At 34.9% G+C, this 16,758-nt stretch overlaps 1 protein-coding gene and 1 long non-coding RNA gene across 2 annotated transcripts; one reads left to right on the forward strand and one right to left on the reverse strand.

Moving 5' to 3' along the window:
• The first annotated feature begins 651 nt into the window (after positions 1–651).
• On the forward strand, positions 652–2,362 carry LOC149409059 (uncharacterized). The gene is made up of 3 exons (XR_016305284.1): positions 652–1,339; positions 1,439–1,531; positions 1,688–2,362. It is a non-coding gene; the product is annotated as an uncharacterized LOC149409059 (long non-coding RNA).
• Positions 2,363–8,750: 6,388 nt separating this feature from the next.
• LOC149409060 (uncharacterized) lies at positions 8,751–10,347 on the reverse strand. Its single transcript, XM_089650186.1, has 5 exons — positions 10,183–10,347; positions 9,811–9,984; positions 9,547–9,720; positions 9,236–9,346; positions 8,751–8,995 (listed from the first exon to the last, which is right to left on the reverse strand). Exons 1-5 carry the CDS (start codon positions 10,232–10,234, stop codon positions 8,751–8,753), a joined length of 756 nt encoding a protein of 251 aa, XP_089506312.1. The 5' UTR covers positions 10,235–10,347.
• Between the last annotated feature and the right edge of the window lie 6,411 nt (positions 10,348–16,758).

Genomic DNA, 16,758 nt, shown 5'->3' on the forward strand with positions numbered 1-16,758 from the left:
TAAATGTATGTGGAAAATTTATGGGAATCAGTTTACGCGTCCTCAACAGTAACCCAGATGCTCCAGGGACATGAATATTCTCGGGCAAAGTGAGCCTACACTTAAACAGCAGCGTCTCTTGTCCACGTAATCAGAGAAGAATACCGAGATATTGATGGGAAATTAAGACAAAAGAAAATATGTATCAAGATTTTACGTGTTACGTGGAAAAAAGATATGGAGGAGGATAATAATGATGACAATCTAAAAGAGACGATTCCATATACTGAAGCAAGTGAAGACAGGATTAAGGAATCATCGAGTAGGACTGCCAAGTTGTGGCTTTACCTTCTACATTGCATCGACCTCATGCTTAGATTTATATTTGCAGAGAAGTCCGGGAATCTGAAAATGCACCTAAATGCTATTGTTGATATGCTTCCATTTTTCCACCCGGCAGGACATTTACCATACGCAAAATCAGCACATATGTACGTTCAAAGTATTTTGCAACTCGAATCAAGAATAACTAAAGAAGAATATAAACTATTCACTTAAAATGGGTACTTTACAATAAGAAGAAGCTACAGATATTGGTCCAGTACGTGGACGGACATGATCATCGAGCAGTGTCTCATGCATAAATATACCACTCTCTAGAGGAGAGGCGTATTTATCGTACCCAGTAAAAGTACCGGGTATATTCATGCCGTACTTTGTACTTGTGACAAATCTCCAAAATACCTGGTTCCAAAATATTTGGTTTGATATTTGTACCACAGGTCTTGAAATACTTCGTCCTTTAAAATATTACTGACTTCTCACTCTCGTCGGTTAGAAAGTTATAAGAGGAAAAGGGACAAAGAAATATTTTTGCTTTCGGCACTGTAAAATACAGATGCCTTTTCGCTCTTTCCTATTAGAAAGGTGTACGAGGAAAAAGGACAGTTATGAGTATTTAGCCACGGTAATCTCCATTGTCTGATGGTGAATGTCTATGGAAAAACTGTTGACAGCTGAGTGTCTATGGCATGGTGTTTGACATTTTCACATCTTGAACTTTGTGTAGTTACTGCGCCGTTGCGGAGATTTTATTGGCAGATTTTAATAAATTGTTTATCCGATATTAGCGAGATGGCTTTGTACCACTGGGATCTTCCACATCCTCTACAAGATAGTGGAGGGTTGCCGAACTCCACTATTGAATAGTATTGAAAAATACTTCGCAGATTAAAATTTGCTTTCAGCGCATTCGAAGATAAAGTCACGAAATAGTTGATTTTTAATGAACTTTCCGTAGTATTCCAGGAATAATACGGCGGTAGAGGTGACGGAAGGGCTTCTGCATTGAATTTATCAGGTAAAAAATTAACATAAACATTCAATAACAAGAATCTTATGTCTTGAAAATAAAATACAGATCTTTGTGAGGTTATGATGTGTTCTGGTAATTTCCTAGGTATTGCTGACTACTTGTGCGCGCATACTCTCATCAAATCTCACACCAGGGTCTACCATCTTTACGAAGATGTATTCAGGGCGACGCAGAATGGTTAGTAGAAGAGAAAACTTGTTATTTTACATGTAATTCATTAACAATGTCACCGGCCAAATGCCTGTGTTGAAAAAGTGTTATGAATCGATCAATTGAAACGAAAACATTGGCAAAACCAATAAATATATTAATTAACTGCTTTAATGCTTTCAGGAAGAATAGGAATGAGTATTAGCGTTGATTGGAATGAACCAGAAAATCCAAATTCTGCTGCCGATGTCGAGGCGTTTTAAACAGGTTTTGAGTTAACAGTAAGTTACCTATAGAGATGATATTACAGACAGCAATGTAGGTAAAAGTGTTAATTTTTCATGACCATATAATATATGTTTTGTTAAAATGATGTTAGTGTTTCATGCTTAATAAATAATTTCTAGGCAGTGTAATACGCCTTACAACATTACGCTACGAATGTACAAAAAATCATATAAAAAAACTTTCAAACATTGTTTATTTTGAACACCTGTAAGTAATATTATTCCTTCTTGTTCCTCCCCTCCCTTCCCCTCAACTTCCCTTCTCAGTGCCCAGCGCGCCTAAGGTCCCCGTGACTCACCGTCCCCAGATACCCATGGTAGGTATAAAATATTTAAGAATATTTTGTACCTCAGCACGCCTCAGGTCCCCGTCACTCTCCGTTCCCAGTACCCAGATACTCAAAGTAGGTATAAAATATTTGGAAGTATTTTGTACCGGGTATTTTTACCAGGTATTTTTTTGTACGTGTACTCATTGTACCCAATATCGGAAAGTAATCACAGGACTCACCTCTACCACTCTCTAGATCGATATCTTCGGGCTTTTTGTATGTAACGGAATTATACAGTACTTAACCACAGATATACAATCAGCATACAAGCAGTACCTACCGTGCGGAGCAGAGCAGTAGACAAGGTAGAGGAAACTCAAGGCCATTTAAAAAAAGATGCGACCATAGACAACATAATTGCTCTCAGCCTACTCTATTCATTCATTAGCCCAAAAAAACTATTATAAAAATAAAAATTTCCTTGAAGCAGAAAAATGTCGAAATGTTTTCCAAGGGCAAGGTTCATCTGACTAAGAAAATAAACTTTTACAGTGCATTTCCTTAAGATAAAACTTGTTAATCTGAGAAGAAGAAACCCAAAATGACAAGAAATTTGCAAAAACACTGAAGAAAATTTCCAAAACATGATTTTCCGACAGTACGACGAAAAATTCCTACATTTTTCAGCCTCATGAACTCATGGTTACATATGTTTAAAAATCTTTAATTTCACCAAAACAATAAGATAATACAGGATAACACTAATCAATAACATGAATAAGTTTATCGATATAATAAATAACATTTATACGTTGTGGAGGAAGACATATGTCAAGTATGAAGCATTGTTCAAAAAACCGAACGAATAACCTAAAAAACTGTTAATTCACTTTAAACTTGAACTTACGTAGGTAGGTTGAATATATGTTTGTAACTCGCTAACACTATACTGGCTTATATTGTATTTTTATCACGAACAACTTTAACACGCAATATTTTCGACGGAAATGATAGTGTTTCGGCAGCAAATGACAACCCGCGTGTATAAATAAACCACTCTCATTTTGTTTGAATGATTTGAAACTGTCAAACTGCAAAATTCCGTCATCTCTTTCTGTTACACGAGTCATTATGGTAGAGAGCGAGAGATCAAACCAATCCTTCTGTTCTCACCAATGAGATCTGAGCTTTTAGCCATATTATTCGTTTTCTATAAGAATTTTGAGGTGGGCGTGGCGGTTTCAAATGAGTTTCAAGGCCAAAGCTTAGTTAAATTTCCCTGGTCTCATGCGACCAATGAAGTCAGTAGGAGGTTTGACACATGGGCGCGGAATCACTGACAGCGCTTTGTCAAAGTGAAAACTTGGAACCACTTACTGCGTGAAAGTGCAACAGAGCATTGAAGAATTCATCGGAATAAAATTTATTTTTACTGAACAGCATGTTGAGCTGCGCAAATCACGGAAGAAAAGGGATGAGCTAGATATAGGAAAATATACATCATGGTTAAGACAGCACATCCCGTTCACCAAGCTCTCGGGGGAGCTGGTGTCTTTATCTTCAGGGTTTATTTCGGATAGTAGTGTCAATTGTGGTAACGCTTATGAGGTGGACCTGGCAGCTATGCAATAAATGAAAGGATGTCATTTTGGAGATATACGACTGAAAAGGAAAGACATGGTGACTACCCAGCAAGATTCAAATCCGCAACTGTTAGGACAAGACAAGTTGCAGTAAACCCCCAGCAGCTAATTAACAGAATACTGTGCATTAGTGATAGTCCTAGCAAGCTTTAGACCTACTTAGGAAATGAATTGGCTTCAAGACCCCTTCTATTTTTGATGAAGTCTCCCTTCGTAAAGGAACAAAATCATGTATTTATCGAAAGTATTCATGACGAAGTTGATTTGGAAAATGCTGCAATAGTCATCGATGGGGGATACCTCCTACACTCTGTTGTTTGGCAAACTTAAACTACTTACGGAGACATCATTAAATCATACTCACGTTTCGTCCATACTAAATTTGGCAAACATTCTATTGTCGTTTTCGATAGATACCCTGAAGAACCAACTGTAAAATATGAAGAGCAAAGACGAAGGTCGGCTAACAACTCATCGTGCGATATTGAATTAAACTGCACTACACGTTGTTTGACTAAGAAGGAAGCTTTCTTATCTAATAAGAAAAACAACAAAAATAATGATTGAAGCACTGTGTCATGAATTTAGTGAATCTGGTTTGAAAACAGTCACGGCCGCAGGTGATGCCGATATTGACATTGTACTAACCGGCATCGAACAACTCAACATCTTCTCAAAAGTGATTTTTGTTGGCACGGATAGTGATCTTTTGGTATTACTTGTAAGTCTTGCTCCTGGAGGAAAATCTATTTTTTTCTGTAAAGATGTTGGTGGAAAGGCCCCTTCAAGAACTTTCTACATCATAGAGAAACCTATAATGTTACATAAAGATATTCAAAAACACATGCTATTTACCCATGCCATTAGGGGCTGTGATACGACCCCATCTTTATATGGGTTAGGAAAGATAAAAGTTGTTGACATGATGAAAAACAATCGCGAAGCAAAACACGCAGCTGAGGCATTTCTGGAAAAAGATGCAACTGAAGAGAACTTGTTGCAAAATGGAGAAAAATTCGCTCTCGCCATGTATGGTCTTGGTAGCTACTCTAATTGAAACGAAGCTCGATACTATAAGTTTACCAGACTAACGACAAAATCAGCTTTTAAATCTAAATTTGACTTGGCAAAACTACCACCGACTTCAGAATCGTGTCATCAACATTTGTCGAAAGTTTATTTGCAAGTACAGTTTTGGTTACGAAACAAACTAAACCCTATAATCTGTGGATGGAGGTATGAAAATGTAAATGAAAATGGTGGAAAGAAGAAATTTTTGAAACCATTTGCTCCTAATGACCTTCTTTCTCTGGTGTCCTATTCCTGCAAGTCTGGATGTGGAAATTACTGTGGCTGCAGAAAATCTGGATTTACCTGCTCTGCCATGTGCTACAACCGCAACGGATTATCATGTCTGAACACACCCCAGTATGACGAATAAATGGAAGACTCTCTTGACTATAAAATTATTTAAATATTTGCCTAATTTACAACAATACCAAGTGTCACAGTGAACACATACTTTTTTTGCTCCACAAAATTTAACAGTAAACATTAATCTAAGGACTCTATGTAGTGATTTTTATTACAAAAACTCAACTAAAATCTAAACTTAAACAGTGAAATAATAGTTGCAGCTGCCTAACTGGTAACTCTTTATTTATAACTTAATATCTCAAATCTCAACTGTCACCAGAGCGCATTAGACACACACAAACAAACGCCATACAGAAGGAAGTACTACTGACATACACATTCAGAGTATCGAAGTGTGCAAGTGAATTGCCCATCTAACTTGTCACAGACAACTCAAGTGCAGGGTTGTCACCGCTATATTATATAAAATAAAATTAAAATAATTTTATAAATTCCAACTTGCAAGATGAGTGCCACAGATGCTCTTTCTTATATCAATAAAGCGAAAGAAGAAATTAGTGCTCTATACAGTAACATAACGGATCCCGCTTTAAAACTAACTAAAGATCAGATGACCAAACTACTCAATAAACTGTCCAACCTCTCTGGCACTATGTTGGATGTAGGTGTAAAAGTTGGAATTCTCGAGGGACAGGTCAAGTCGTACGAGCACATGGTCTCTTCAAAATTGATAGATTCAAACTCATCACAAGAATCCACAAACTCATCAACTGTATCAATGTGTGAAGCTGCCGATGAGCTCGAAGAGAGGAAAAAACGGTCAAAAAACATAATTATTTTTAACTTCCCTGAAAGCTCAGCCAGTTCCCATATAGAAAAAAATACTGATGATACAACGAGAATCTTAACCACACTAACAACTCTTAACTCATCCATCACCCGAGCCAACATAACAACTTCGTCTTCGTCTGGGAATCACAAAACCTGACAAACCTCGACCTCTTAAAGTCATCCTTGGCAGTTCCATCCAAGCCATAGACATACTAAAGAAAAAGAACAACATAACCGAATACCCCGGTATTAAAATTTATTCAGACCAAACCCCAGCTCAAAGAAACTATCTCACCAAGCTACGTTTAACACTAGAACAAAGAACCAAAGATGGTGAGATTGGACTCACAATAAAATACAAAAATAATAAACCTGTTATTGTAAACAGTAACTCAAAAAACTAAAACCTATCATGGCTTACTATCAGAATATCAGAGGCTGCCGCACAAAACTTAATGAGCTAAGATCATCGATTCCAATCCATCCCTTTCATATATATTTCCTGACTGAAACTTGGTTGGATCCGTCCTTTAACACAGAAGAACTAGGCTTCATTTCACACAACACCTACCGCTTAGATAGAAGTACCGCCACCAGCACCAAATCAAGAGGAGGAGGTGTATTAATATCAGTCACCAAATCTATAACTTCATCCAGGCTAAAATGCAAACACAAAAATATAGAACAAATTTTCCTACTACTCAAGACGAACCTAGGAAAAATCATTCTTGGATGTGTTTATATTCCTCCCGGATCAATTACACAAATTTACGTAAACCACATTGAAGATGTAGAGGCCCTCAAGCTCAAATATCCGGAAGCTAGAATGCTGCTAATCGGCGACTACAATACTCCCAATACAGACTGGATTACCCATAGCGATAACTCAACAACTCATTTTAATACATCTGCTAATGCTCGTGAAATTATAAATATGTCAAATTTCCTAGGTCTTAAACAAATTAATAACGTATACAACTCTAATCACCATTTACTAGATCTTGCATTTAGTAGCGATCCTTCAGTAAAATTATGTAAATCCATAGACCCCCTTCTTCCCGAAGATTCCCACCATCCTCCCTTAAACATCACCATTACTAACAACTTCCTAAACATTTACTCTAATAGTGTTCCTAAATATTCATACAATTTTGCAAGGGCAGATTATCCACTCATAACAAAATACTTAGAAAGTACAGACTGGTCCTTTTTAGACAAAAACACAAATGTTAACCAAAATCTTGAATCTTTTTACTCCATCATCAACACGGCTATTGAAAAATATGTTCCCTTAATTCAATTCAAACCATCTAAGTTCCCCAAATGGTTTAATAATGACTTAAAACACTTAGGGCGGCTTGCACCATAAGTTAAATTTGATTTAAATATAATTTTAAACACATTATTTGATTTAAGTCGACTTGGCGTCTTGCACCACAAAATTTAAGTCGTTAAATGCGTTTAAAGAACTGTCAAAGTTAAATACCCAAAATGGGCTGTTTAACCGAGTTAAACGCGTTTAGCCCTACTCATAAAGCAGTACTGTCAAAAATTGTTTAGGTTATCCCTTAGATTTCTGATTGTGGTTAAAATCTATATAATTTTAATTTGTATTCACAATGAACATTTGGGATTTGTATTCTGACGATGATGAAGAAATTGTAGATTTTATAAGTAGACCGTTTATAGTCAGAGAAGTGAACACAAGAACAAATTTGTTTGAAACACTCAGTGCCAAGAAGTTTCAAAGAAGATTTCGTCTCAGTAAAGAAACGACATCATTATTAGTGCGAGAGATTGAACCTCATTTAAAATTCAACACCAATAAAAACAATGCTGTGACTCCTATGAATCAGGTATTATGCACATTAAGATTTTATGCAACAGGGAGTCAAATAATTACTTGTGGCGATGTGATTGGAGTTGACGAGTCCACAGCTTGTCGTATAGTGCACCGTGTTACCCATGCCATCGCTTCTTTGTATAAAAAATATATCAAAATGCCTAATAATTCTCAGGAGCAGCAGAGAATTGCATCAGAATTTTACAGGGTAGCGAAATTTCCTCGAGTGTGTGGCGCCATTGATGGCACACACGTGCGCTTATTGTCTCCTGGCGGAGCTATGGCAGAGATTTATAGGAATAGAAAAGGGTACTTCTCTATTAATACGCAGTGTGTAGCTGCAGCTGATCTACAATTCCTTGATGTTGTGGCGCGGTGGCATGGGTCAGCCCATGATTCTAACATATGGGACAATTCTGCCCTGAAAAGAAATTTTCTTCAGAGAAAATTTGACAATAAAGTATTGTTAGGTGACAGTGGTTATGCTCAAACCAATTATATGATGACACCCCTTACAGAAGGTACTATACAAACGAGAGGACAAGCATTGTACCAAGAGTCACAAATAAAGACAAGAAATGTTGTTGAAAGAGCTTTTGGAATATGGAAAAGGAGATTTCCAATATTATCTAGGGGGATAAGCCTAAAACTATGTAGAGTACCAGGCATTATTGTGGCTACAGCTGTACTTCATAACATAGCCATTCAACAAAAAGATAATGCCCCAGAAGAGGATCCTGAATACCCAGTGCTTGAAGAAGATAGGATTGCTGAACCTTCAACATCAGCACAACAACATCAGCGAGGTGCTCGTAACTTGGAGCGAACACTCCTTATCGAGGAGTACTTTGCAAGGTTGTAAACTTCTCATCATACCTACAGCATGCTTATAATACTTAAAAACAATATAAAATGTAAAAGAAATAAAAAAAACAAAATTACTCGGATAATTGTTTCATTTTTAATTCCAACAAAAGAAATAAAAAAACAAAATTACTCGGATAATTGTTTTATTTTTAATTCCAACAACAGAAGCTCTTTTTGTCTCACTTCATCATTATGTCTATTGGCTTTAACTTTTTCTTCTAATTCTAGAAGATTCATTTTTTTTTTGTGCTCAATTTCTATTTCAAGCGATTCTTTTTGTAGCTGAACCAACTCCAGCTTCGCCTCAGAAAGGTCTGTGAAACTTTCTTTGACATTTTTCTTCATCTTCTTCGGACTTCCTTCAGTCTTATCTGGAAATAAAAGAGTATATAATTAAGATTTTAGTGCTATCTCACACAAGAAAGCGGTATCACTATTCTGCAGAGGCCGAGGGAGTAGGAAATTCTACGAAACAACCCGTCCATTTCTTTTTACTCACTTTTAACAAAAAACTATACATTAGTGTACTACCAAAAATGGATATTTTTATTTGTCCGGAATAAATTTTTTTATTTATTAACAGATTGTCAGGGACCCGCTTTTATAATTACCATTGCAAATGAGGGCAGATGATTTTTTCTTCTTCAATATTTCGGTCCTATTAAGAAGTGGCCTCAATTCACCACATCTTTTTGGCGTGTCTTGGTGTATGTCCAATATGCCTGCAAATATTGAATACTGTAAATATAAGATTGAACACCATCAGATATTAAAAATATGAGTGCGTTAGTGCGTCACTTGCAAGAAGTGACTTCTGTACTTTTTTCTCTTTCTGATGACCTCAATTTCTTCTTCCACTGCTACCAATACAAATGATAATAATATATATTTAAACATTCATCACAAATTATAATATAATTACCAAAGTTATTTTCAATTGGCATAATCCTGTCTTTGTCGGGAATGCTTTCTTGATATTGCTGCATTAAGGCAGCATCGCCATCATAAACGGTGTACAAACAATCCACTTGGGGTTCAATTAATTTTTTTAATTGATCTAATGGATCATTTTCGTCAGAAGGAGGGGGACCACCACCTGAAATAATGCATATATATTAATTACCATATATTTAGTTTCAAATAAACTACCTAAACTACGATATAAACTAACATGGATTGTACTAACCTGTACCCATAATTACTTTTTTATGTGCAACATCTTTCTTCTTAACTTCTTTTACTAACTCTTCAAATTGTTTTTTACATAGTTCCGCTGGCTGGTCAGTGTATTCTGACACCGCATCCCAGTCTCTTCCATTTTCTCCCATGGCATCGATAAAATTTTGTTTTTGGCTTGAATCTAAAACGTAAAATCGACACGATTATATTATTATGTATGCTATCACAGACAGAAACGAATATTGAACCATTTATCAGCCTTTAACTCTGTCGGGAATCAAACCCAGATCCGCTTTGTATGGCACACGATGTAACCATTGCAATTTAGCAATGTATTTCAAAAATTCAAAGGGACCATGGCCGTCTTGATAGTACTAACCTGCTAAGACCATTTTCGCATCTGAATGTTGTTTTTTTATTTTACTTTTCATGTTTCGGTAGCAGCTTATAAGGTTTTCTGTAGATCTATGAATATTATTGTTAGCGTTAAATGTATCTGTAATTTTCGCCCAAATTTCCTGCTTCACAACTGTTTTTACTGCATCCGTTTTCTTGCTTTCAACAATATGATTGTGTGACTCCATCACTTTTAAAAACAAAAATTGTTCTTCCTTCGAAAAATTAGGAGCTCTAGCACGGGACTTTATTTTTTGGGCACTCATTTTATGAATTTAAATAAACGCACACACTACGCAACCACACACAATCACAAAATATTTTGACACTTCAAGTAAAATAAAACATCGTAGCTGTTTTATCGACGCGTTAATGGCGGAAACCACGCGGTAACTGTTTTACCGACGCGTTAAACACGTTTAACTAAAATTGCCACCGAACTGCGTGGTGCAAGACACAACTAAACGCATTTAAGTTAAATGTATTTAGGGTCTTAAATACGTTTAGTTAAATACAATTTAAGATAAAATTTGCGATAGTTGGTGCAAGTCGCCCTTAATAATTAACAAAAAAATCTGGCACAAAAATTTCAAACAGAGCAACTCTATCTCAGACTACAAAATATTTCATAAATATAGAACTGACTGTAAAAAGCTCTCCAAAAAATTATATCAAACATACATACTCAACACAGAAAAGTCTATTCCTTCAAATACCAAAAACTTTTTTACACATGTAAACTCACTAAGAAAAAACAAACCTAGCCTACCAACATACATGTATTTCGAAGGGAAAAGTAGTAGTGATACTAATGACATCGTTAATTTGTTTGCCGACTTCTTCAAAAATGTTTACGATAATGATATCCCAAATGTTCAACTTCCACCCTTTCATCCAAAGGAATCGGTCCACATTCCCGCTTTACATATAAATGTTCCTGATGTTATACGCAAAATAAAAACACTCGACTTAAAGAAAAAAGCGGGTCCTGACAAAATTAGTCCTGCCTTTCTAATTAACTGTGCATCAATAATAGCCAATCCACTATGTCATATATTTAACCAATCATTAAATTCTGGATGCTTCCCCGACCTATGGAAAAATTGCTATCTAACACCTGTATTTAAAAAAGGCGATATTCATGATGTCACTAATTACCGACCCATCTGCATGCTCTCAACTATCCCCAAACTGTTTGAAAAACTTATCCTCGATAAAATCTCCATACATATTAACAACATCATTGTAACTAATCAACATGGATTTATGCCAGGCAGATCCACACTAACAAATCTCTCCTTATATGAAAATTTTATAGCATGTTCACTCGAAAACAAAACCCAAGTCGACTCAATATATACAGACTTTGTAAAAGCGTTTGACAAAGTTAACCATAAAATTCTTCTTAATAAACTTAGTCAAATCGGAATTGAGGGTAAACTATTGGAATGGATAAAAAGCTACTTAACAAATAGAAATCTACAAGTAAAAAATAATTCTAACCTTTCACACAAATTCATAGCTACTAGCGGTGTACCCCAAGGGTCACATTTAGGCCCAATACTGTTTCTCCTTTTCATAAACGATATTGTTACTGTATTTGATAAAAATGTTGAAGTGCTACTTTTTGCCGATGACCTTAAACTATTTAAAATTATAAAAACAATAAATGACTGTATTCAAATTCAATTAAATTTAAATAAACTTCAAGATTGGTGCAAAACTAACAAACTTTATCTCAATATTAGTAAATGCCACATTATAAGATTTTTTAGAACAACACAACCCCTTAACTATCAATACAAAATTAATAATGTTTCTCTCGCCTCTGTAAGTGAAATTAACGATCTCGGCATTATTTTCGATTCAAAATTTAACTTTCTTTCACATGTAGAAACAGTCACCAACAAAGGACTAAAAATGCTCGGCTTCATTCTCCGAAATGGCAAAGACTTTAAAAATATTTCAACACTAAAAATCTTATATTCCTCACTTGTTCGAAGTCAAATCGAATATAATTCTCCTATTTGGTGTCCTTACTTTAAAATCCACTCCGACTCTATTGAAAAAATTCAGCATAAATTCCTAAGATACATTAACTATAAACTCGGTCTACCTATAGAATCAATAAATTACAATCACTTGATGAAAGAATTAAACTTACTTAAACTCTCAGATAGAAGACTTATTTCCGATTTGACTTTTATTTTTAAAATTGTCAATGGTATTATAGACAGCCCTGATATATTAAGCCTAATTACCTTCCATATACCCACTAGAACCACTCGATCCAAAATTCTTTTTAATTTCAATAACAATATCAGGACTGAGTCATTTAGATACTCGCTTATACCTAGATTGCATGCAGTTGGCAATGCTTTCTCAGAAGTAGTAGATGTGTTCAACTGCACGGAATATAGTTATAAGAAGGCTATAATAACATACCTCTGTCGTAATTATCAAAGTTATTAGGCATAATACCATTCTATTCATAAGTTATCACAGAACCTAAACTATGCACTTACATCAGATATCAGACAGAAGAGTGTTATCTAATAATTTTATATACATAAAATTTTTACCAAAATTGTTATGAGATGTCTTACTGACAGCCCTGTTTCAATAGAGCTAACTCTTAGTTCTCAGCAAATTCAACCAAATCCAATATTGAAGGTAACAATAACCTCAATACTAAACTACTGTATGGATTGAAAATAAAAATGCTATTGTACCTATGTATACCAGATGTTATTCTTGTTTAATTTTCAACATAATTTCTTAGTAATTATTCTGTTTAACATAATACTGTTTCGCTCCTGTGAACCACTGTAAACATAAATCATGTATATTGTAAAAGCCTTTTACGGCGTCTAAATAAATAAATAAATAAATAAATAATTTTGTCATAGATAATATTGATAAGTATGTATATAATATAATTTAAAAACCGTTTTGTCATTATAATATTTTTTGAGGTATATTTTAAGAAGCTTATTTGAAAGTAAACCATTTTAGATCTATGCACTATTTTAAGTGATTTGTTGTTTCGGTATTTTATTGTTGATAGGTGCACATAATAAAACAAGTGAGAATTTCCACAAAAGATTTTTTAAAACTTCGCCATAACATAAGGTCTGCAATATTTTAATGTTGTGAAAGGGTAGTCCTACGCTGTTGTAGGTATTTTTGGGTTATTTAAATAATAAGTTACAAACAATCATACAACATAAAATGACTGTTTAGCCAGACCGGGGCACGGCGGTTGGTGGATAATGAAAGCGCTTCATTGGGCAGGGGAAAATATTTATATTCCCCCCCTCCCCTCGGAACTAAAACTGGTAAATAACAATAAAACTCTTCAACGTTAGATGAATTTGTTATAAAAAAGCAAACACATGAATTAATCATTACTTTCCTAAGGTTTTTGTAATTTCTCGTTTTGCCGCGAACCGCTTCGCTTTCGAGCCGCCGCGCGCCGTGCTCCTTTTAACAGCCTACGTGCCTTATTATAAATTGAACCCCATCATCATATACAACATTTTATAGCTAGAAATATTGTCTACAAGTTTTGTTGATTTATTTTTTTTCTTTAACAGGCTCAGAAAAAAGTTATGTGCAAATATATTCTGAAATACTATTTTAAAAACTGATATTTTTCCTTTACTAATAAATTGTAGAGATTGTATAGTTTTTCTTTCAAAAATGAAAGAATACAATTTTTTAGAATAACTAATGAGAAACTAAACAAAAAATAAATAATCTGATTTTATAAAACCATAAAGGAGATATTAGCGTATTCCGAAAGGCTTTAAAAAATATATTCAAGGGGGGGTGGGGAAGGAAGCACAAGGGGGAAAGTCGGGGACTTTTGTAAAAGTACATGTCTAAAGGTCTTCTAACATCTGTGAAAAATTCAGCTTCCGGGGAATTAGTTCCGACACAAAACCTTCATTGACTGGGCTATTGTGTATATTATGTAAATTTGTTTTGTCATTGATTTTGAGGACAGGCATCAGAGATGTTCATCGAGTTAGGTTGATACGATTCGTCTTCACAATTTTTTATTGTATAAGTAAAATAATATTACATTTTTTTTTTTTTTTTTTTTTTATTATGTGCATCTATATAAAAATGTTTACATATTTTTTTTTTTACTTTGCCTGTCTCACTAGGAAATCCTGTGCCGAGACAGACTAGTTTACAATATTTTATAATATTAAAGTATAGTACATTTTTCAAAAAAGGTGAGGTGTGCTTAGCTGATTCTTATTTGGTACATGCTATATACGTTCATAATTTTTATTTCAAATTTAATGTACTTTACATACCATTTTTATATATTGAAGTGAAACTTCTTTACGCGCGTTATGCATTTTCAAGGACCGGAGTAAAACCGACTCATGACCGTCAAGTGACTCAAGGCCGATAACGTGACTAATTACTAGGATCCGGAATCGCGGTGGCTTTTTGAAGAATTCCAGGGCCGCTCATTATTAAAGGCAAAACAATTAAATTATCATTATTATTTTTCGGAATAACTTATTGAGTAAAACCTCAAATTATAATATTTAAATATTGGAGACAATATTAGTGATTCTTAAACGCAAATCTGAAACAGAAAAATCAGAAAAGGAAACGGTCACATCTGGGACTCGAACCCAGGACCCTTGTCTTTCCGGGACAATGCTCTACCAACTGCGCTAATGGGACCCTATCCTCATCGGTCACTTTTAACTGTATCATACTTCGAATAAGAACTACCAACGTTGTCTTCATTTTTTCACCGCACATTTTTATTGGCAACTATCTTTATGTATGATCGCAAGATTCAACCCGAACTAAATGCAATCCTAGACAGCGTCTTATAGATAAACCTATCTTATTGTTTTTATTTTTAATGTGCGACATCTATTGACTTTTTCTGCAAGTCTAGAAATGAATTATTATTTTTCGGAATAACTTATTGAGTAAAACCTCAAATTATAATATTTAAATATTGGAGACAATATTAGTGATTCTTAAACGCAAATCTGAAACAGAAAAATCAGAAAAGGAAACGGTCACATCTGGTGACCGATGACCAAAAGTGACCGATGAGGATAGGGTCCCATTAGCGCAGTTGGTAGAGCATTGTCCCGGAAAGACAAGGGTCCTGGGTTCGAGTCCCAGATGTGACCGTTTCCTTTTCTGATTTTTCTGTTTCAGATTTGCGTTTAAGAATCACTAATATTGTCTCCAATAATTAAATTATCGTTATTCAACGGGTTAAATTCGTTTTAAACATACTGTCCTTTTGCAGCTGCATGTAGTATACATACTAGAGGCTTGGTCTGAACAAATTCTCAATTTTACATTATTTTTTAAAGAAATTAATTTTCATACGGGGAATATTATTATTTATTGGATAATTTGTATAGCGCCGCTTTTGTGAGAGGGGCGCTTTACAGTTGATGCAGGCAGAGGCGGCTCTAGGTATCCAGTTGTGGTAGGTCAATTGAAAAAATGTGTGATTAATCTTTATTTGACATTGTGAAAAATGCCCATATATAATTAACTACGAGTATATAAATTTGTTAACAGATTATGTATAGTAAATTGGAAATAAATACACAATCCATGTGCTATTAAGGCAAATTATTTTTAAGACATTAAGTTTTAATGTAGTTGTGCGCAACATTAAAGTAAACAAAATAAGAGTTTGATTCTATTTGATAATGATCTTTTATGTTTTTTTTTGTTTCATTCTTCAGCTTCATTCTAAATCGATAAGAATATAAATAATTATTCTAAACCTTTCCCAAACTATCCAATTGAAAAACAACCATTGTTCCACACACTACAAGCGTGTAAAATGAAAAACCGACATTTGTTTATTTCACCATCTCTGTAAAACATATAATATTCATCGTGTTGTCTCCCCCACGGTCATGACCCAAGCGTCCCTAAACTTTCTTCGGTACCTAATTTTTACTTTGACGAAAAATATAGTGCCATCTCGTTTATTCTATGGCGCGCAAAGGGACAGAAGATGCCAATGTGGACATTCTTTAAATTGACCCAGCGAATCGTGTGGACTTGAGAATGAAAGCTTCTATTAGAGACAACAGATGTCACTGCTAGTCACTCGCCGCCGCCGCTGTTTCGCGTTACATTTTAAATAAATTAAGAATAAGACCAGTTGTTTTGAAGCACATAATTAAATGTTTTGTTGTCTTATAATTTTGGGGGGTCAAACACCAATTGACCTAAGGGAAGAACCGCCACTGGATGCAGGTATTACAGAAAATATAAATATTACAAAAATAGAGTGAAGTTAAGTTAAGTAAAATGAAGTATAGGAACAGGTGACACGAAAATAGACGATGGAGACTCTGCAGCAAGAATCCTAGGTGGTGAACAAACTGAAACATTCCACTTGAAGTGAAATAACACAGAAGTGCGCTATATAAATGTCATGTTATTGTTATTATTCTTATTCCCTTTCCCTTCCCTTCTCGCCCTGCTTGTTTCGACACTAATCGCGCGCAACACTAAAATTTAACAAAGTTTCATCACAATA

The sequence above is a fragment of the Hesperophylax consimilis genome, unplaced genomic scaffold (assembly GCF_061612785.1).
Source record: "Hesperophylax consimilis isolate HC1 unplaced genomic scaffold, BYU_Hcon_1.0 scaffold_37, whole genome shotgun sequence".
Classification (NCBI taxonomy): Eukaryota; Metazoa; Arthropoda; class Insecta; order Trichoptera; family Limnephilidae; genus Hesperophylax; species Hesperophylax consimilis.